The sequence below is a fragment of the Plectropomus leopardus genome, chromosome 22, assembly GCF_008729295.1.
Source record: "Plectropomus leopardus isolate mb chromosome 22, YSFRI_Pleo_2.0, whole genome shotgun sequence".
Classification (NCBI taxonomy): domain Eukaryota; kingdom Metazoa; phylum Chordata; class Actinopteri; order Perciformes; family Serranidae; genus Plectropomus; species Plectropomus leopardus.
In genome coordinates this window covers 19,763,651-19,785,956 of record NC_056484.1, presented here as the reverse complement: position 1 = coordinate 19,785,956, position 22,306 = coordinate 19,763,651, and the positions used below count along the sequence as shown (strand labels likewise).

General features: G+C 37.4%; 2 protein-coding genes across 2 annotated transcripts; one reads left to right on the top strand and one right to left on the bottom strand.

Moving 5' to 3' along the window:
• Nucleotides 1-1,025: 1,025 nt before the first annotated feature.
• On the top strand, nt 1,026-6,919 carry si:ch211-214j24.10 (uncharacterized protein LOC558894 homolog). Its single transcript, XM_042511294.1, has 4 exons — nt 1,026-1,168; nt 3,516-4,304; nt 4,808-4,840; nt 6,498-6,919. The coding sequence occupies exons 1-4, from the start codon at nt 1,153-1,155 to the stop codon at nt 6,545-6,547; spliced, it is 888 nt and encodes a 295-aa protein (XP_042367228.1). The 5' UTR covers nt 1,026-1,152; the 3' UTR covers nt 6,548-6,919.
• An 11-nt stretch (nt 6,920-6,930) lies between these two features.
• Nucleotides 6,931-22,237, bottom strand: LOC121961343 (O-sialoglycoprotein endopeptidase). Its single transcript, XM_042511293.1, has 12 exons — nt 22,126-22,237; nt 20,489-20,608; nt 20,283-20,402; nt 18,846-19,021; nt 18,504-18,599; nt 18,356-18,405; nt 17,494-17,572; nt 16,858-16,923; nt 16,003-16,093; nt 14,699-14,774; nt 14,168-14,266; nt 6,931-8,418 (listed from the first exon to the last, which is right to left on the bottom strand). Exons 2-12 carry the CDS (start codon nt 20,601-20,603, stop codon nt 8,379-8,381), a joined length of 1,008 nt encoding a protein of 335 aa, XP_042367227.1. The 5' UTR covers nt 20,604-20,608; nt 22,126-22,237; the 3' UTR covers nt 6,931-8,378.
• Nucleotides 22,238-22,306: the final 69 nt, after the last annotated feature.

Genomic DNA, 22,306 nt, shown 5'->3' with positions numbered 1-22,306 from the left:
TGCACTACAAGTGATCAACATGAAGACACAAGAGACAGCACAAGACAAAAAAAACTGCCTTTTTCCCCACTTTTTCTTTTCACTTTTTTTCTTAATTTTTTCTTCTGAAAATTCAGGTATTTTCTTTTACTTTTTACAAGTGTCTTGCTAATTTTTGGGTCAGTTCTATTGTTGCTCATTGCCTTCATCCCATGGTGTTGAATCATTTAACACCATGGGAATTAGTTCTGGTTTGAAAGGGTTAAAGATGATCAGCGTGTGGCACTGACGGACTGCTCAACTACAAAAGAGCAGTGTCAAGAAGAGACTGTATGCAGATGTGTGTGTGTGTGTGTATGCATGACACCCCCCCCCCCCTTACAGAAAACAGTTAGCTGGATGTCTGTGATCCACTCACAACTGATGAGTTATAAAAGAGCTAGAAGCCACATAACCCATGCAAGAGTTCAAATCACATTTTCTGCAAGTCTCTAGTATGTTTTTTTCATCTGTGTGACAGAACACTGACAATATCTGTCGCACAGTACGAAACATTTGTTTAAGGTTCAATTTGTCTCCATTCCCCCTGTCCAAAAAATCTACATAGAAAAGGGGTTTATATGTCGACATATTTGTCCTGTTGCTTTAGTTTTTTTTTTTTGTTTTTGTTTTTTGTTTTGCTGTGCAGGAATGCCCTGGTTTGGCATATTTTTGGAGACCACTGGTTGAGACAAATTTGAGCACAGCATTTAGGCACTTATTTATTTATTTATAGGTCTTTTCAGTTTTTTTTTTTACACGTTTAAAGCATTTGTTAGAATAGTAATCAAAAAGTAATCAAAGGCAATAAGTTACATTAGTTTAACAAAGTAATCAAGAGTTAAGTAATTTACTTTTACATTACATTTTATATAAAGTAACTAGCAATCTGTAACACATTACGTTTCAAAAGTAACGGCCCAACACTGGTCACGTGGTTAGAATTTGGAGATTCAATTTCCCTCCAAGTTTCCCGCCGGAACGCTTATCTCCGGGCACTTCCTGTCCCACCCACATTCTCGTGTCGCTTCCGGGTGGCCACACACTACTCATCCAGCGAGCCGTCGTTATCATAACGCTGTAAACAAAAGTTACTGAACGGTTTAGCTTCCGCGACACGTTAAACGAAAAGACATGCATATCAAAACAGGTAAGTTTGTACAACTTTCTGACATATCTGACCGAAATTCTTCACTTGGAGAGCTTTTTTTTGTTGCCGTCGGCAGGACGGTGTTAGCATGTATGCTAGCGGTATCGATAGCAGCCTTTGAATGGAGCGTTACGAAACTTTGACTTCGGCTAACATGCTAGCTAGCTGTTAATCTCTCTATATGGGCAAATAAATCCATCTCGCTGACGACAACCGTTATTGTCCATGTATTTTTGAACTATATTGCCTATGCCATGTCGGCAGTTGAAGAAAACCGTCGAGTTTAATTCTCCGCACCATGACGCTGCTAATTAAAGTTTGCTAACACCGGTGTGTTGGCTTTTAGCTCTTGCTGCCTGTTAGCTGCCAGCGGTGCACACAGGAGTCCTAGCATGTTTGAAACGAAGAGACGCAAATAAAGCAGCCGGGTTACTCTTTTAGCCAAAGATGGCGAGTCTGTTTAAGCTAGTTTGTCGAGCTTTCTGCCAAGCCGTTTGTTGGTAAACTAACGTTTCCTCCGCAGTTTGTTTGAAATGTGGCGCTTTGGATCGGGCACGCTGCTCAGGCCGGGTGTATCCATATCATATTCGCTTTGGGTGTTGTATCTAAATTTGTGACCCCACAAGTTGTGTAACCCTATAAAGCACCTGTTGGGAGTTTCTCCCTCATAGTCGTTGAAGACGTAGTTACAGTTGCCATGCCTTGAAAAACAACGAGCTATAACCGCGTCCAGGTCTGTCTGCCCTGTGCTGTGTGGACAAAACTGTTCAAATAGTTGTATCTTAATTTATTATTACAGAGTACAGTTACAATGACAACGATATGCAGTTTAGTATCTAACCCGAAATACAAAACGGCAGTAAAGTGCAGCGTAAGGTACTAAATTTACAGAAGGAAATGTTGAATTAATAGCTCGTGGAATAAACAGTAAAAGATCACATTAGGTTTATACGGTATAAACAATATACATTTTTGGGGACACTATAATGTTCAAATAAGATTTTTGTAGGGGAAAAAACAATACGAGAACTATGTAATTATTTCATGTAAATAAATAATTTAACGGGAAAAGCCGTTTCTTTCAGGGAAAAATCATAGAATTTTAAGTATAATGTTGACTTTTTTTCCCTCATAGATTTAGGTGTCCTCAACCATATTCTCAAATTATTATTATTAATTTTTAATTTTCAAAAAAATATATGTCCCTAATCCCCCTTTGTAATAAACAGTGAGGGTAAATTTACAAATGGTTCAGAAAATTGAAGTACAATTGAAGTACAGGCTGTGCTAATAGTAACTTAATATACTGAATAACATCTGTAAGTATGTAATGAACAGGTGTATACACTTTAGATATAGTTTTATAGATGGTGGTATAAATATAGATACTCTATAGGACGGTGTGTACACTTTGAGCTGTAGTATAATTGTATGGGCATGCCAGAGTGTGTGTAGTGCAGTAAGTAAGTGAATAGGCATGACTAAAATCAATAACTCCTTTTCATGATGAGCCATAAAGTGTGAATGAATGATCCAGATTGTTGTGTAACATCAGTACAAGATCCCGAACAGTGAGATGTATGTAACAAGTATTGGAAGCTGTGATAGGCTGCAGTCTGTTAGTAGCACTTATACATTTCTCTATAAATACTGATGTCATTTCAATATACTGTAGGCTTGCAACTGAGTTTTTTAATGGTCGGTAAATCAGATTTTTTGTTCGACTGGATCATTGAGTTTGGGACATGCAAGAGTTTGAGGTGAAGTTTTCATATTTATTTTGTCTGACTTAACTTTTTAATTTACAATGACATTAAATATATGCAGATCTTACATTTGAGAGGCTGAGACCAAAGAGTTTGGCAGTTTCTTGATAAATGAGTTCATCAACTAATGAGATGGATCAGAGTGCCTCAATATTTTTCAGGCCAAGGGTCTGTAGCTGAGAGGGCGATGGATCAGGGACCCCCTACTACATAAATTTTCTAAAACTAAGACGCACTGAGATAATTGTCTGCATATTTTGAGATCTTCTCTGGTTTGTGCTTGTCTGTAGCTGCAGTTGTAGCGTAGTTATGTGCGTTAGCTTTACCCTCTGTTCTTTCGCTGGTTGTTTCTGAGGCGGACGGTACGTTTGAGTCTGTAGCTCAAACTTTTACAATGCAACACATTTTGGCTCATGAGAAATTACTGTTCACTTGTAATAAAAAAAAAAAAAAAACAGCCAATTGGCCAACATGTTTCTGTAGTATCTAACTGTTAGAACTAGTTTACCTCATTTCACTGTCGTGTAGCATGAACTAGCTCACACGAATGCTCGGGGACTCATGAGTGCCATGTCTTTCAGGTACATGGGAAGCCAGCAACACCGTGTGTGAGTCCGATACCCTGTGTGACCCAGCAGTCCTTGTCGCAACCACCAACTCAGAGCCCCATATTCGCAACCGTCGTCTGTCTCCTGGCTCCGGTAACTGTGGAGGTGGTGGGGGCGGCTGCATCTCTAGTGGTGACCAACAGCCCCGGCAGCTCTCCCCCGAAGGCGACCTCATTGGCCACACGCACACCTTCAGCTTCCGCAGGGAAAAAGAACGCAAAGGCCAGCAGCACAAAGGCCGCAGCCTCCGCAGGGAAACTCAGAAGGGCGTTAGCCGAATAAGCGAGCGGCCACAAAAGGTTAACCAAAAGGAGAGGTGGGTGGAGGACAGTCTGTCGCTGCTCAAGCCCCCACCCGCCTTCCCAGTGCAGGACAGCCCCGCCAAGCTGCAGCCCGCCGTCAGCTACGCCTCCAAGGTGAAGGCGGGAGCGGCAAGCGGCGGGCTGGAGGAGGACCGCCCCGCCATCGGCGTGCTGCTACAGAACCAGTGGGGTCTCAGTTTCATTAGTGAAGCGAGGCCAGCCACGGAGGGCTCCGGCCCGCGCCCCGCAGCCAACGCCCTCCCTCCCCAGCCCACAGACGGCGAACAGTCAGCAGAGCTACAGTTCGAGGCAATTCTCACAGCGCAGCCTCCCGAAGAATCGCCTATTCCAGTCGCTACCTCCGTCACCCCCAGCACACGCCCAGAGGTGGACGAGAGCAACGGGAAGCTGCTGCTTAGTTGTCGCCATCTAGTGGAGGCTTTGAACTATCACAGTAGAGGTGAGGAGTGTTAACGATGATGTCCTGCCGGATTTTAAAATTGAAAATAGGGGTCGCTAATGAGACTGATAATTGATATTTGGAACGGATGTGCATTTACAATAAAAAATGAATATATTTCAGTCCAAATGTAGAATTTGGACGAAAGTTTCGTAACGAACTCCAACACAAAACAAATTTTTAGTCAAAACTCATTCATATACAGCAAGTTACAAGCATTTTTTCCCTGAAAGGTCAAGTGAAAATTTAAATAAAAAACACATAATAAATATAGCTCCCTCAGGTTTTACACAGTAAAAGTTCTCCCCATGCCGACACTTCTTTGCACTTTTGATTAATAATTAAATTTTATTTTGCGATCATTGAAACAAAACACAGATAATCAGCAAAATGCAAAATATCCGTCCCGATTATCAACCAGGCTCATAATCTGTCAACCCCTAGTTGAAAATGATGATTTTAGTGCATTTATTCTAACAGCGGCTCTCTTTTTGTCTCCTCAGAATGGAACGCTACCTGTAACAAACAGAAAAAAGGTACGTCGACTCACACACGTCACCGGTCAGTGCTGTCAGGCTGCTTCTCAGGAAATTAAAAAAAACTTGAGCATGATTGAAATTGTGTTTGAAATGTTGAGGAACTTTCTTCAGCCCCTTAGATTAGAAGTATTTTGTAGTTCTGTGTGTTTTGGAAACCACTTTAAAGGTCCAGTATTTAATCTGGAGAAAGAAAGCTGAATGTTGAGTCTCATTCGCAGCTCGATGGTATTTGACAACCTGGGACCAGTTCAAGTAATCTGATTGCATTTCAGCTATTGGATAGGATCAAATCTGGAAACAGGATTCTGAAATTGCATCAAAACATGTACTCCAAATATTTATTTATTTATTTATGATACCTAATAATGCCCCTTTAATTGTTAGTGATATCACTCATGAATTCTGTAAATCGAGTCCAGCGAGTCCTTTAGGTTGAATTAATAATTTATCAGAGGATTACACAAGAAATATGTGTAATACTAAAATGAGTCACAGATACATTAAATGTGTTTTTTTTAATTATTAAAAAGAAAACCCCACATTTGGCCAAGTGGGAGCTCGATTGTTTGTAGTTTGTATTTAATGATTATGTTTATTTGCAAAAAATAATCTGGTTGTTGCCCTGATTCTGAAAAAGACAATATTCTGATGAAGCAGTTTGCATGGCTAACAAGGCAAGGTATTTTAGGACTGTAATGTTTTTTTAAATTACATACTACACGGTGACATTTTTATGTCATACAATGACTAATTATGACATTTGTTTTTCATACTATAGACTTTTAATGGCCTATTTATGACACACCATGACATTTATTTAATGCAACATTCTAACATTTGTTGTGCTACATGCTACACTGTGTTGGTTTTTTTGTTTTGTTCATCTTAAAATGCTGTGTCGTGGCTTTTTTTGCAATACTATACTGACTTTTTTTGATGATTTCTTTTTTTTTTTTACATACTATTCTATGACCTTTTTTGTGACATGCCATATTATGAAATTTTTTGCAACCTAGGCATACTTTGACTTTTCTTTTGCAACATTAATATATGTTGGCATGTTTTTGAGATGTACAATATTATGGTAATGTTTTGCGAAATACTTAAATATGACTTTTTTGCAACAAACCGTTCTATGACATTTTTTTGCAACAATATTGATGACATTTGTTGTGACATACCATACTATGGGAATTTTTCTGTGGGAAGACATACTATAGTAAGACATTCTTTTGCAGCATACTGTACATTTGATATTATTTTGCAACATATACTGTGGCTTTTATAGCGACGTACAGTACTATGACATATTAGGTGACTTGATTTGGTGACCATGATTTATTTGTTTTTTTGCTACATACCATACTGTGACCTTTTTTTTGGCAACATACTATGGCATTTTTTTCAACATACTATACTATGGATAATATGGATGAGTAATTCTCTTGCTGCATGAATCAGAATAATTTTTATTTTAAATCACGTGTATCAATCAAGAGACTAAATTCAGAATACTTGTTCACATGACCTGCATCAAAGGGAGAATATTCTGGTAATATGAGTGGTGAATGAGCCACTCAAATGTTGTAAGTGTTCAAATATTTCTGAAAACTTCTCTCCTTGACATTGTTTTTGTCCCTTTTCTGTTTTGCAGTTCCAAAAAAGGTGGTCTGGTACAAGGACACCCAGGAACACCCAGCCTAGCAGTGTGAGAAACCAAAGCATACATAAACACATATACAGCACACCTACATGCACATTAAAACACGTAAAGATGGACAAATTTATGAGTCCCGTTCACACACACTGCACTCAGGATGATGTCTTCACGCAAAGCCACACTGAGACACTTTGGACTAACTCCTTTGAGATCTTACAGCAATGGACTTTTTTAACGCCTTACAGAAAGCCTGCCTTAATTAATCAGACCTGTTTCCATCGCCTCTCATTACCATTTTTAGCTTGTATGTGTAGAGCTGGTCTTTTTTTTTTTTTTTTTTAAACAATCTCCAAGGAGCTGTAATTTAATCCTCTTCCTTTTGAAAGCTGCATTTTATCACTTTGTCCTCTGTAAAGCGAGTGTCAATCAAGCACTTTGTTAAATTTGTTGTGACCAATCCCTGTGTGCGAAAAACCCTCACCAGAGTGATTTCTAATATCCCCCTTCTCAATGACAAACAGAAGAATGTCTTGTACCTGCTTGAGTTTTATGGTTAATGTATGCAGAGGACTTGTGAATCCGTGTCTTCAGTTTACAGAGGGGTGCAGTCAAAGGCACAGTTGTGTTCACCCTTTACCCCTGTCAGATCTTAATGCTGTGTCCATTTTGTTTTTGTTGTTTTTATTTGGTTCCCTAATCGGGCGAATGTTACCCATGAATCCATGAGGGATCTCACCATGTTCAGTATGTTGATTTTTGAAAAGAAAATTTATTGAATAAAAAAAAAATTACACTGGAGAAATAGGAGGAATGTAAGTGAACAGTATTGCTTAATAAAAATGAATAAACTTGAAAAATTCCGATTTGATCCTCTTGTTTTTGTTTGAAGTTCAGATTTACTGCACATACTGATGAGACTAAATATCACATTTCTGTTAATGTTTCCCTCCCCGACGATTACAAGAGCATGATACCTGAAACCAATTTGTAACCGAGTAATCAGTAAATCTTTTACCACAAGCTGCGTTCAACCCAGAGAAAAAGAAGAAAAATGTAAAATAACAAAGACTTTATGTAAAAAAAAAAGTAAAGACCTGCTATCATTTGGTTTCTATACACGTCACTGCTAATTGGGCAACACATCCTGCCAAATGAGAGAATCCTTACCTCTAAGCGCGTTTCTTTCCAGAAGCACTTTATCAACATGTAAACTGTAGCAAAATGATAGACATTGATTGCAGATTAACGTGCCCCAGTTTTCTGAGCCAGAAATATTCAAAATGAAAAGCTGCACTAACGTTTTCAGCTTTGTTGTAGGTGAGCAGTGACCATCAGGGACCTACTGTGTGCAGATAGTTAATTGGCGTTGCCAAGGATAGTGAAGACATGAGCCACCTAACTCCCTCTGATCGGTTAGTACTTTTTGATTTTGTTGGTTGGGTTTGTACAAAAAGTGACATTGGCTAGCGTAGTAATGTCAAAAGCCTATTAAAGGCAGAGTGGGGTAGGTCATGCCTTTGCTATTTTAGGAAATGCACAATCCTGCTGATCACTATTAATAGTGTAACTCGCCAGAACCTCTTTTTTAAATTTACCACCACTAAATTGTGTAGAAATATTGAAAAATTAAGGGTAGCAAATCATTAAATTTGGAAATGGAACTGCATCTCAGGAGATCACGTACCAAAGAGTGACATTGCCATGTGCAACTTTAAGCAGAACTAAGGTCAGTGGGGAAAGTAAGTAAGAATGAAGGAAAAGAATCTTAAATTAAAAAATTTGGACACATTTCAAGAAAAATGCTTAATATTCCCATATTGCAGTACATGGTCAGTGGAGTAACATAACAGACAGTTGCAACAACCCGTGGCATGATCAGTCTCTCCACGTCACCTCCACTTCATCGGTTCTGTACCTAGAAAGAAAGAAAATGAGAGCAAAAGTGGTAGCACTGGAACTATGGATTGCCTAACTTTGTGTCATCATGCAGGATTTAGATACTATAAGCTAACCTTTTTTTTTTTATGGCATACAAAAGTCATACTATACCATGACATTTTGGGGCAATTTCAGACAACACACCATACTATGTCGCATCTTTATGAATTATGATAATCGATTTTCAGCCATTTTTTTGACATGTCAAAATTTGAGATTTTTGCCATACTATAGTATGCATTTTGACCAGTTTTTCAACATGCTTTTTTGACAGATGGCCTTCTTTTCAACATGCTATGCTATGGCGCGCCTCTATGTACAGTATGCTGCAAAAGAATGTCTTACTATAGTATGTCTTCCCACAGAAAAATTCCCGTATGTCACAACAAATCAATATTGTTGCAAAAAAAAATGTCATAGAACAGTTTGTTGCAAAAAGTCCATATTTAAGTATTTCGCAAAACATACCTATATGTCATACATGCATGTAAAAAAAAAAAAAAGAAATCAGCAAAAAGTCTTATAGTATGCAACAGTATGCGAAGGATTTTTTTCATTTCTTATGCTTCAGCCATTTGAACAAAAAATTTTTTTTTGGCAAAAAAGTCATGTAAGTAGGTTTGCCAAAAATGTCATTTTGACATGTCAAAAAATTTGAGATTTTTTTTGCCATACTATAGTATGCGATTTTTGACCAGTTTTTCAACATGCCTTTTTATGACTGTGGGCTTTTATGGCCTTCTTTTCAACATGCTATGCTATGGCGCGCCTCTATGTACAGTAATGCTGCAAAAGTCAAAAATGTCTTTACTATAGTATGTCTTCCCACAAAAAATCCCATAGTATGGTATGTCACAACTATAAATGTCATTTTTGGGATCAAAATTTATTTTTGCAAAACTAAAATGCATTAGAACAGTTTTTGCAAAATGAAGTCATCTTTTATGCTATGTATTTCTCTATGAGCTATAAAACGGTTTTAGCCATCAAAATATTGAGATCTCATACTAAACATTTTTGCATTTTTTCAACATGCTTTTTTATTAATGGGCTTTTTTTGGCCTTCTTTTCAAAAGAAAAGTCTCTAAAGGTTTTCATGCCATTTTAGGTTGTCAAAAAATTTCAAATATGGCATGTCACAAAAAAGGTCATAGCTATAGTATGTAAAAAAAAAAAAAAAGAAATCAGCGATTTTTGTCCATTTCTTCAAAAGTCTTATATGGGCTTTTTTTGCCTTCTTTTCAAAATGCTATGCTATGGCGCAGCTCTATGAGCTATAAAAGCGGTTTTCAGCCATTTTTGGGACGTGTCAAAATTTGAGATTTTTGCCATACTATAGTATGCGATTTTTGTCCATTTTTTTCAACATGCTTTTTTATGACTTTTTGGGCTTTTTTTGGCCTTCTTTTCAACATGCTATGCTATGGCGCGTCTCTATGAGCTATAATAAGCGGTTTTCAGCCATTTTTGGGACGTGTCAAAATTTGAGATTTTTGCCATACTATAGTATGCGATTTTTGTCCATTTTTTCAACATGCTTTTTTATGACTTTTTTGGGCTTTTTTTTGGCCTTCTTTTCAACATGCTATGCTATGGCGCGTCTCTATGAGCTATAATAAGTGGTTTTCAGCCATTTTTGGGACGTGTCAAAATTTGAGATTTTTGCCATACTATAGTATGCGATTTTTGTCCATTTTTTCAACATGCTTTTTTATGACTTTTTGGGCTTTTTTTGGCCTTCTTTTCAACATGCTATGCTATGGCGCGTCTCTATGAGCTATAATAAGCGGTTTTCAGCCATTTTTGGGACGTGTCAAAATTTGAGATTTTTGCCATACTATAGTATGCGATTTTGTCCATTTTTTCAACATGCTTTTTTATGACTTTTTGGGCTTTTTTTGGCCTTCTTTTCAACATGCTATGCTATGGCGCGTCTCTATGAGCTATAATAAGTGGTTTTCAGCCATTTTTGGACGTGTCAAAATTTGAGATTTTTGCCATACTATAGTATGCGATTTTTGTCCATTTTTTCAACATGCTTTTTTATGACTTTTTGGGCTTTTTTTGGCCTTCTTTTCAACATGCTATGCTATGGCGCGTCTCTATGAGCTATAATAAGCGGTTTTCAGCCATTTTTGGGACGTGTCAAAATTTGAGATTTTTGCCATACTATAGTATGCGATTTTTGTCCATTTTTTCAACATGCTTTTTTATGACTTTTTGGGCTTTTTTTGGCCTTCTTTTCAACATGCTATGCTATGGCGCGTCTCTATGAGCTATAATAAGCGGTTTTCAGCCATTTTTGGGACGTGTCAAAATTTGAGATTTTTGCCATACTATAGTATGCGATTTTTGTCCATTTTTTCAACATGCTTTTTTATGACTTTTTTGGGCTTTTTTTGGCCTTCTTTTCAACATGCTATGCTATGGCGCGTCTCTATGAGCTATAATAAGCGGTTTTCAGCCATTTTTGGGACGTGTCAAAATTTGAGATTTTTGCCATACTATAGTATGCGATTTTTGTCCATTTTTTCAACATGCTTTTTTATGACTTTTTGGGCTTTTTTTGGCCTTCTTTTCAACATGCTATGCTATGGCGCGTCTATATGAGCTATAATAAGCGGTTTTCAGCCATTTTTGGGACGTGTCAAAATTTGAGATTTTTGCCATACTATAGTATGCGATTTTTGTCCATTTTTTTCAACATGCTTTTTTTTTTATGACTTTTTGGGCTTTTTTGGCCTTCTTTTCAACATGCTATGCATGGCGCGTCTCTATGAGCTATAATAAGCGGTTTTCAGCCATTTTTGGGACGTGTCAAAATTTGAGATTTTTGCCATACTATAGTATGCGATTTTTGTCCATTTTTTCAACATGCTTTTTTATGACTTTTTGGGCTTTTTTTGGCCTTCTTTTCAACATGCTATGCTATGGCGTGTGTCTATGAGCTATAATAAGCGGTTTTCAGCCATTTTTGGGACATATCAAAATTTGAGATTTTTGCCATACTATAGTATGCGATTTTTGTCCATTTTTTCAACATGCTTTTTAATGACTTTTTGGGCTTTTTTTGGCCCTATTTTCAACATGATATACTATGGCACGTCTCTATGAGCTATAATAAGCGGTTTTCAGCCATTTTTGGGACGTGTCAAAATTTGAGATTTTTGCCATACCATAGTATGCGATTTTTGGCCATTTTTTCAACATGCTTTTTTATGACTTTTTGGGCTTTTTTTGGCCTTCTTTTCAACATGCTATACTATGGCACGTCTCTATGAGCTATAATAAGCGGTTTGCAGCCATTTTTGGGACGTGTAAAAAATTTGAGATTTTTGCCATACTATAGTATGCCATTTTTTTCCATTTTTTCAACATGCTTTTTTATGACTTTGTGGGCTTATTTTAGCCTTGTTTTCAACATGCTATGCTATAACGCCTCTCTAGGAGCTATAATAAGCGGTTTTCAGCCATTTTTGGGACATGTCAAAATTTGAGATTTTTGCCATACTATAGTATGCGATTTTTGGCCATTTTTTCAACATGATTTTTTATGACTTTTTGGGCTTTGTTTGGCCTTCTTTTCAACATGCTATGCTATGGCGGGTCTCTATGAGCTATAATAAGTGGTTTTCAGCCATTTTTGAGATGTATCAAAATTTGAGATTTTTGCCATACTATAGTATGCGATTTTTGTCCATTTTTTCAACATGCTTTTTTATGACTTTTTGGGCTTTTTTGGCCTTCTTTTCAACATGCTATGCTATGGCGCCACTCTATGTGTTATAATAAGCGGTTTTCAGCCACTTTTGGGACGTGTAAAAAATTTGAGATTTTTGCCATACTCTAGTATGCGATTTTTGTTCATTTTTTCAACATGCTTTTTTATGACTTTGTGGGCTTATTTTGGCCTTGTTTTCAACATGCTATACTATGGCACGTCTCTATGAGCTATAATAAGCGGTTTTCAGCCATTTTTGGGACGTGTAAAAAATTTTAGATTTTTGCCATACTATAGTATGCGATTTTTGTTCATTTTTTCAACATGCTTTTTAATGACTTTGTGGGCTTTTTTTGGCCTTGTTTTCAACATGCTATGCTATGGCGAGTCTCTGGAGGAAATTGTTTTTTCAGACATTGTTGGGACATGTCAAAATTTGAGATTAGAGCCATTTTTTTGCAAAATTTGTTATTTTTGCCATATTCTCTATATTCTGCGGTATTCGGACACATTTTCAACAAGCTATATTATGACTTTTGGGGCTTTTTTGGCTCTTCTTTTGATATGCTACACTATGACGTGTCTCAACATGCTATTCTAAGTTGTCTTCAGCCCTCTGATTTGACATGTCATATTTTCAGATTTTACGACATGCTACACTGTGTAGTTTTTCAGTCGTTTTTTGATTACATGTTGTAGTATGACGTTTTTAGACCATTTTTTGATGACATACTATGTTTTTTTAAGGACATATTGTACGACATACTATACTATGACATTTTTAGGCCATTTTGGACAATGTACTATACTATGGCGCTTTCATGTCATCGTACATCGTATAGCAATATACTACACCATGATTATATTCATGCCATCTTGGACAACATACTAAACTATGACTTTTTCATGCCATTTGGACAAGATATTATACTATGAGGTTTTTATGGTACTTTGGACAACATAGCGCACTATGATGGTTTTATGCTATTTTGGATGACATACTAATGTATAATTTTTTTGGTATTTTGGAAAACACAATATAGTAAGTCGTTTATATGCTATTTGTGACGACACAGTATACTATGACCATTTTGATTAAATTTTAATTTTAAATTATTATTTTTTTTAATTTCATATTATACTATGTCTATTATGCTATTTTGGCCAACATAGTACACTATGACTTTTAATTCTATTTTGGATGACATATTATAGTATCACTTTTTCATGATATATTGGACATCATAATACACTATAACTTGCTATTTTGGACAACACAGTACACTATGATGTTTTTATGTTACTTGACGATAACAGGTACTATGATGTTCCTATGCTATTTTGGAGGGCATACTTTACTATGATGATTTTATGCTATTTAGGAGGACATACTATCGTATGATTTTGTCATGCTGTCTTGTAAGACATGGTATAATATGATTTTATTTTTGCTATTTTGGATGACATGATTTTGCATGATGTTTTCATGCTTTTTCAGACAACTTACTATAGTATCACTTTATGGTATTTTGGACAGCATACTATAGTATACTATGACTTTTTTCATATTTTGTAAAACATACTACACTATGACTTTTATAATTTCATTTTGGACGGCATAGCATACTATAACGTTTTTATTCTATCTTTGGACGACATATTATACTATGACATATTTATGCTATTTCAGACAACATGTATATAACTTTTTTGTAGTATTTTGGGCAAAATGCTATACTATTGCCTTTCATGCTAGTTTAAACAACATGCTACACTATGAGTTTGTTCATGCTATTTTGGACGAAATGTTATACTGACTTTCCTGTCCTTTTTTGTGTGACATGCTGTAGCATGACTGTGTGCTATTTTGGATGGAATTTTTTATGTCCTTTTGTGTGCCATGCGATGCTATCACTATTTCATACTATTTCAAACAATACAGATACAGACAAATGAGAACAGCATAGTGTGAAGAGACAAAAAGAACCAATAACATAAAGCCTACCTTTGTGTAATCCATGAGTCTTCCAGCTTCGTTACCTGACCAGACCTAAACATCTCCCAGCCGGCTTGAGCTATCATTGCTCCATTGTCTATGCAGAATCTATGGCACAAAGTGAGCACTGTTATCTGGACTGAACCTGGAACACAATGTTGTGAAAGACTGAAATCTTAGACTATTTTCACTGTTTGTGATGTAGCAAAATGACAAAAGCAATTTCCACAAAATCATACAACAGCTAACTCAAATGTCAACATATCTTAAAGGACCATAACACTGTCGTCATGTTCAGCCTTTACTACCACTTACATACACTTGTCACTGCTGCAAACTATTTTACAAAAAATGTGTTTATATTTTTCGCTGTACTTGAAACCACAGTGCCGTTCAACAGCACCTTGTCTTCGGCAATGTGTTTATTAAAATTAATTCATCAACTCGAAGTCCACAAGTTAAATAAGTTAGATTTTTAATTAAAAGCCAACTACTGTCATTTCAATGAAAATCAAAGTGAGCGTAGAACAGCTGGTTTACCTTTCATCTGTGGCAAACAGCTTGGCTCCTCTCTCCTTACACATCACCCCCATCATCTCCTGCAGACGCAGATTACCTGCAGAGCAAATAAGAGGTGAAGACATGAATGTAAGACTTTAATTAGAAAAGTCTAAGTACAGTATGCTATGACATGTTTTACTAAGTAAAAAAATTGTCATTAAAATTTAATAGCATATTATTTTATATATATACAGTATACTGAAAAATCATATATAATAATCACATTTTATGTTGCAAAAAAAACACCATAACAGAGAATGCTGCAAAAACTAATAATACAGTATAATCTGTTGCCAAAAAAAGCATCACTGTATGGTATGTATGGTCAAATGTGATCTTTTAAATTGCTGTGTGTCCATTTTGATCAGTCTGTGTTCTGACCCAAATATTCAATGGTTTTGCAGTTCTGTGAATGCAACTCAGCAGGCGGAGCTCTTCATGAGTTCTTTTTTGTCCTGTGAAGTGAATATCAATCACGGGATGGATAACTGATCTGTTGATTCATTCACAGATTCATTCACAGCTGATCAGATCTCCTCACCTGAAATTCTGTCTCTGCCTCTACTGCACTATAAATAACTGGTGCTAAATGCTAAATAACTGCCAAATAATGGTGGATATATTTTAATACCGCTCCTAATTAACAGTCCAGCTGCAAAAATCTAACTGTGGCAGCGGATGATATAAATGTGGCGGGCCGCCACACATAAAAGAATGTGTGGAAATCCCTGGTATGTTGCAAAACAATGCAAAAAAAAAAAACAAAAAAAACTTGATAGTGAGGTATGCCACAAAATATTAATAAAAAATGTCACAGTCACATTCAGTTGGTGATAGTGTAGTATGTCGAAAGAAAAATGTCTCAATAAAGAATGTTGAAAAAAAGCCAAAGTACAGTATGTAGCAAGCCCCCTGCCACTTTCAAATTACAATAGAGCCACAAAAATGTTCATTTAAAAAATGGCATTGTATGTTGAAAAAAACATCACAGTAAATTAGGTTACAAAAAAAATCCCTAGTATAGTATGTCGCAAAAATAACTGCAAAGAAAAAAAGCGTTATAGTATAATATCTTGCAAAACAAACAAAAAATAAAAAATTTCAAAGTACAGTATGTCACAAAAAACAGTGTAGTGTGTCAGGAAATATCTCTACATTTGGGCACTTGATAATGAAAAATGCACCAAACAACCCCACACACGGGCACAGGAGACATCACAGAGATTTTTCAAATATTTTAAACTGAATTTCTTCCTTTAAATATCCATGTCTGAGGTACTTACAGCCAACGCCCCCCACGATGAGGACCTCTTGGGAGCCGCAGTGAGCCATGGCCCTCTCTGTGATCTCCACCAGCATGGAGAACACGGTCTCCTGCAAGAGGGAGGCGTTAGTGTTGGGCAACATTGACAAAATCTGGAATTCTATTTTTTTTTTTTTTTTTTTTTAACTAGAGCAGCACGAAACTTACATATACATTTTGAGATATTGCAAGAAAATTATAACAAATTGGAAACTTACACAGAAACAAATCAAATACACCTTTGTTTTGTAGGAAACGTGTTGGATTATGGATATTTATAGACAATCTTCTGCCTCAACTCTCTATTCACTGGACTCAGTTTATCACTTTGCACTCATTACTGGTAACAGTTTCTCCACCCATCGTTGCATTTTATATGACAAGGTGGGATGGGCACCTTTATCTGTCAGAAGAGATGCACTGTTTTTTTTCATTTATAAAGTCTTGAAAGGTGCCACATGCCACAATACTTCAGCACTTTATTATGCCGGTCACAGTAATTATTCTATACGTTCAAGTGACCTCTTAATGCTTAATGTTCCCCGGACAAATACTGAATTTGGAAAATCTGCTCTTAGTTTTCTGCAGCATCTACCTGGAACATCTTGCAACATACATTCAAACTCGACACAACTGTTACTATGGGCCAGTTTAAAACTATGTTTACTTTTGAATAGAACTGTTTGTAATGGTGTTCAGCCTGTCTGTTCTTTCTCCGGCTGTCTGTGCTCTCGACATCATTGAAAATAAAGGCTTGCCCTCAATGACTGCCCGAAATTTAAATAAAAGTTGAATGAATGAATATTAACAGACTGATAGTGATGGTTGTTATTACCTGTAGGGAGAAACACAGATCCTCTGCTGCACACTGACCAGAACTCAGCATCTTATGAGCAACTTCCTACAGAAGAAAAAGAAACCAATAGAATGATGTAGTTGTAGGCATCACACTGTAGCATCTAGTATCATTCATGAATTCATACATAAATAATAAATAACCAGCCTCTGTTTGGGGGGTCAGGGGGCGTTACTCCCTTAGCACTTTTTGTGCCTCCGTGCCAACAACAGCACCGGCAGGAAAAGAATTGATTAGATTTTGGTTGTCAAAGGTCAAAGTCACTGTGACTAAAGGCTTTTGTACACTGAGTCTGTTTTTTTCTTGTCCAAAGTTTTTGCACATCTAAAAATAAAATACCACTTCATGTTGTGTCAATCACGTTTGCACACTGTCTCCAAAGCGTATTAAAGTAGGGCTCGACAGATTATCAGTCAGGCTGATTATTGGTGCCGATATCTGGCATTTTGCCAATCATCTGCGTCTGCGTTTTTCAGTGTGACTTACAAAATGGCCAGCAGGCCCGAAACCGAGTACCCCTGACACCAAGTCAAAAGACAACAGAGATTATTAAATCATTGTTCAGATGACAATGTTTTGTAGATAAATAGATCCAAAGACAAACAAACCACTTACCTCAATATAGGATAAAATCCCAGAAAATGAGACGTCCATTCCTTTTACTGTATACGGCAGCTCCACATACTGACTCCCTCTAACAGCAGGGACAGGAAGCAAAGTTAAGTCGGAAATATCAGTGTAAAACAGCTATTCAGTCCCTCCAGGATTTCTCGGGCAGCTTTTGTGATTTCTTGTTGACTGAAATGCCTGATTTCACAGCAGGTTTTCTAAAACAATTGTGAAGCAAGTGGCTACATATTTCTGGGTTGTTTTTTTTTTCCAAATTTACAATTACATCCTATGTACATCATGATATAGTGCATTTAAGAGCCAATATTGGTGTTAAATTAAACAAATATTTATAAAAAATCTCAGCTGGTCCAAAGTTACATAAGTTACAGCCAGGAAAATCAGGAAAATTAAGAGGGCAAAAGCAAAATCTGCGAGAATGAAACAGGCCGGCCTGTTTGTAAACACAGTGATCAACAGGAAGAGTTACAGACGAGCTCACTTGTTTGGGTTGCGGTGGTGCTCATGCAAACACCAAAATGTCTCAACTCAGTCATTAAACCAATTAATAAACGCTGGGTAACATTAGCTGTATATTGCTAACATTTACCCAGTCAGTGTGTGTGAGACATTGTCCAAGGTGCAGGTGCCTCATGATAAAAGAAAGAAAGAGAGAGGCTGAGCGGATCAATACGCTGTGCAGTGAAAGTTGTTAAATTTGTGACGTTTGGATAAAATTGAAAGGTTGTTCAAAATTCAAGGAGATTAGCTTAATTTGGATTCATTGTTGCAATCAAAATATTATGAAATCATGGTAGGACTGACTAATAAGCACACAACATTTAAGCTGCTTACTGACTTTACTCACTTTTTGGCCATCTGCTCTATGTTGTAGCCTGGACTGGGGTCATTGGAAATCTGAGTGCAAAAACAGAAACTAAGAAGTACTGATACACACCTATCACATTAGGTAAAAGGCAAGCAGTTGCTCTATTGAAGACCATAACAGTGCACACCTTTATGACTCTGGCGAATCTGTCCAGACAGTTGCCAACTGCAATGTCGATGGTCTCCCCAAATATTCTATACCGCCGCTCTGAGTATGCAATAACCTGCAAAGGAAGAAATTACGTTTGCATCTACTGAATTTATAACTCAGCGTATATAACAGCTCTGCCAACACTGCTCAACTGACAACTGATCATCAGAAGTACTACATAACTACAATTATTATTATTTAATTATTATGTGTTGACCAGTATGGATATTGATGTCTTGTTGTTTGTGTTTTCATGCTCTCAGTGCAAGACAAATTCCCTTTGGGGCAATAAAGGTTTCATTCCTTCATTTAAACTAACCTGTGTGTTCCCTCCACTGACATACAGCACGGTAGGGTTGTTGGCTTGTGTGATGAGTCGACCCATCTCAATGTGTCCGATACAGTGGTTGACACCAAGGAGTGGCTTCCCCCACAGCTGTGCGACTGTACGAGCCACCAGAGCCACTATCACCAAGGGGGCACCCATACCAGGACCTGAAGGAGAAGAAACACAGAAGAGAAAGAAAGAGATGTTTTTGTCACTTTGGAGTTATAAAAGACATTTTATCTATGTTTCAGAGAACATCACAGAGAGCAGTTTGATGACACCTTGCAGGCACTGCAGGCAGGCTCCTCTTGGCTCTGTTTTTAGGCTTTAGAAAATCCAGCTTTTGATGGAGACTTGGACCAATCACAGGTTATTTCAGTGAAAGGGCATCCCTATTGGCTGTACAGCTTAGATTGTGCCCAAAAATCAGGCCTGATGCTATATGAACCCGCACATTTTCTGTCCACGCCCGACCCGAGCCAGACCCATGCAGCAGTTTTGGGCCCGAGCCCGTTTGAAAACCTGAATTTATACTGTATAAATAGGCCTATAATATTTTACATTTTATATATTATGATTTATTTTGTAAAAAATATTAAAACATGCATTACAGCTAAAGGCTGGCGTGTTTCCTCGCAACCCTTCTCCTCCTTCTGTGTCTGTCATCTCGTGCATGACAGGTTCAGCAATGCAGGCAGCGCCACTCAGTGCGTCTAGTACACACGCCGATGGTGGTGCAGCGCGTAGATGCTGAACACCACTCTCAACTGCTGGGGAGGGAGAAACAGTAACTGCTGACCACTTCACCTTGCAGCACCCCTTGCTTTCTCTCTCTCTCGTTTTCCATCCCTCTCTCATCTGTGCTCACTCTCTCTCCCCTGATTTGCTACATTCTGTCACTTTCCCTCTCTCCCCCCTCTTTGTCTCTCTTTCCCTCTTTATTCAAATTTAAAACTCTTGCCAAAGTGCTAATTCAGCATGAGACAGTTCACAAGAGTTTCATAAAAAAAAAAAAAAGAAAGAAATTAGTGTTAATTTGGCAAGAGATTCAAGTCAGAGGGAATAGTCATAAATTACACCCCTAACCAGGCAGGTCAGGCTGAGCCCTGTCAGGTTCAGGCAGAGAATCAAAGCTCTGATTTTTTTCTTCTAATTTTTAAATAAATGTAAATGCATGTTCCTTCGGGTAGTCAAAGTCTGTTTCATTGGCAGAGAATCCTACACAAAATATTGGTGAAGTGTTGCAGAGATGAGCCTGGAGGCCAGGTCGACACCTTAAGTTCTGTGTCACCTTCCTCAGGCCATTCCAAAGCAGTTTTTATGTTGTGGCATTGTACCTTTTCCTGCTGGGAGACAATGTTTTGACAAACATCTGGCAAGTGTGAGTCTTACTCTACCACAAAGTGAACACCTGGGATGTTACGTTACCTTTGGTGTATGCCACACAGTCAATGTCTGCAGGTTTCAGCCCTGCCTGCTCCAGCGCCTCCTTCAGGACAGTCAGGATGACAGCACGGTGGTGCCTGGCAGTGTCACTCGGCATGAACCCTGGTGGGTAAAATAATGTGTTGTCAATGCAAGACCAATATCCTGACATATCGCCGGTGAAGTAAATCTGACATAATCTGACTTGCCTTGACCAGGAGGTGTGATGTAGGTCCGTCTAGGGTTGGAAAGTACTTCACCATCCCTGATGATTCCAATGCCGATCTTATTGGCACTGCCCTCAAATCCAATCACTACAGTCATGGCAGCTAAATTTTTTTTTTTTTTTTACATTTTTAGGAAAAAGAAAAGCAATATGAAGTGAAGACTAAGTTAATCTGCCTTTGCATATAAGCCTAGAGGTGTATTGTTACAGCAGTAAAATATAAGAAATGTGGTTTAAAATGACTCAACACCCATTTCTGCCAAGACTTTGCATCTCATATTCTTAATCTAGAATCATGTTCCACAGCAGAGCAAGGTCAGCTTTAAAATCAGTTGTTTTTTAGGAGGAAGTAAATTGAATTGCACATGTGAAGTTTATTCTAGCAGCACATTTATATACAAGTGCCCACTTCACAGCTTCTGATTCAGAAGTTAAGTAGAATGGGGTTTTTTAAAGATATTTTTGGGTGTTTTTTGCCTTATTTGTATAGTGACTGTGTAAGAGAGAGGGGATGACATGCAGTAAAAATTGCCAAAACAGGTCTTGAACCCACAGCTACTGCAGCAAGGCAGAGCCTTTGATCATAAGACGTCTGCTCTACCAGGTGAGCTAATGGGCACAGGGAGTAAACTAAAGGAAAACGTAATCAACATTACTTTACAGCCGCTTCTCTGCTTTTACACCTCCTCCTGCAGTGAAAGCATGTTAGGCATTTTGAGTAACGCCTCAAAATTGTCTGAAACCCACTTTCACATTTGTGAAACCTTTATTCTATTTGCACAAATGCATAAAAGGGAGATTTCACTGCAGTTTTCACATGCAGACCACATTAGATCAAGTCCAGATCAAAACTCACTGTCCTAGGACAGGTGAATCTGAACTAGATTATCCCAGAGAGGTGAACGATGATTTAAAATGCAATTTTTTTTTCTCTTTCTATTGATTTATACTTACTTTTTTGGTTTATTTTAAGCATCTCTTTAACTGTAATTTAACTTGATCGTTATGTATGTTATTAAACCACTCTATTAATTTACCTTTATGAGTAGGGAAGGGATTAGAAGAGGGTGGAGAGGGGGAATATTTTCTGTTAAAAACAAAATAAAACATAAATCTGTAACACTGTACCTTACTAATGTGATTTGTTCAATAAAATTTGTTTAACGTTCACAACGTTATTCAACATTTTCTACTTGTGAAAATGCAAAGAAAGAGGAACCTGGAAAACAATTTAAGTTTGAGGTTTCAAATCAGGACAAGATCATCTAAGACAGACTAAAGAATATTTAAAATGAAATGTCATATGTGGGAAACTAGACCGCATTGGACCAGGTATTCAATATGTGTTCATGAGCACAGGGAGATTAGATTATCATATTGTCAATGGTGCTTTAAAATGCATAACAACGCATCATATAAGGAGATACATTATTCTAAACAGTAACTCAAAATGCTAAATTAAACGTGACATGCATGCGCGCTGTCCTTAATTAGCCAAAGCTAAACCAATACTAAACACTTGGTATGTTTGTGTAGCTGCTAGCAGTGACAGCATACTGTTTCCGTCAAACTATTGTTGCGGTATATTGACGCTGCATTGAATACCAAAATTAGTTATACCTATCTTTTCCTTTTTCCGCCGGTGGTTCACATTAAAACAAATTCATTTAAGTTGAACTTTTAAAGTGATAATTGTACCGCCTCTGCTAACTCCTGCAACTACTCCACGGGAGTCTCAAGGGGTCCTAACCACTGGTAGTGGTAAAGATGGCCTAACCAAAAAGCTTTGTTTAAATAATGT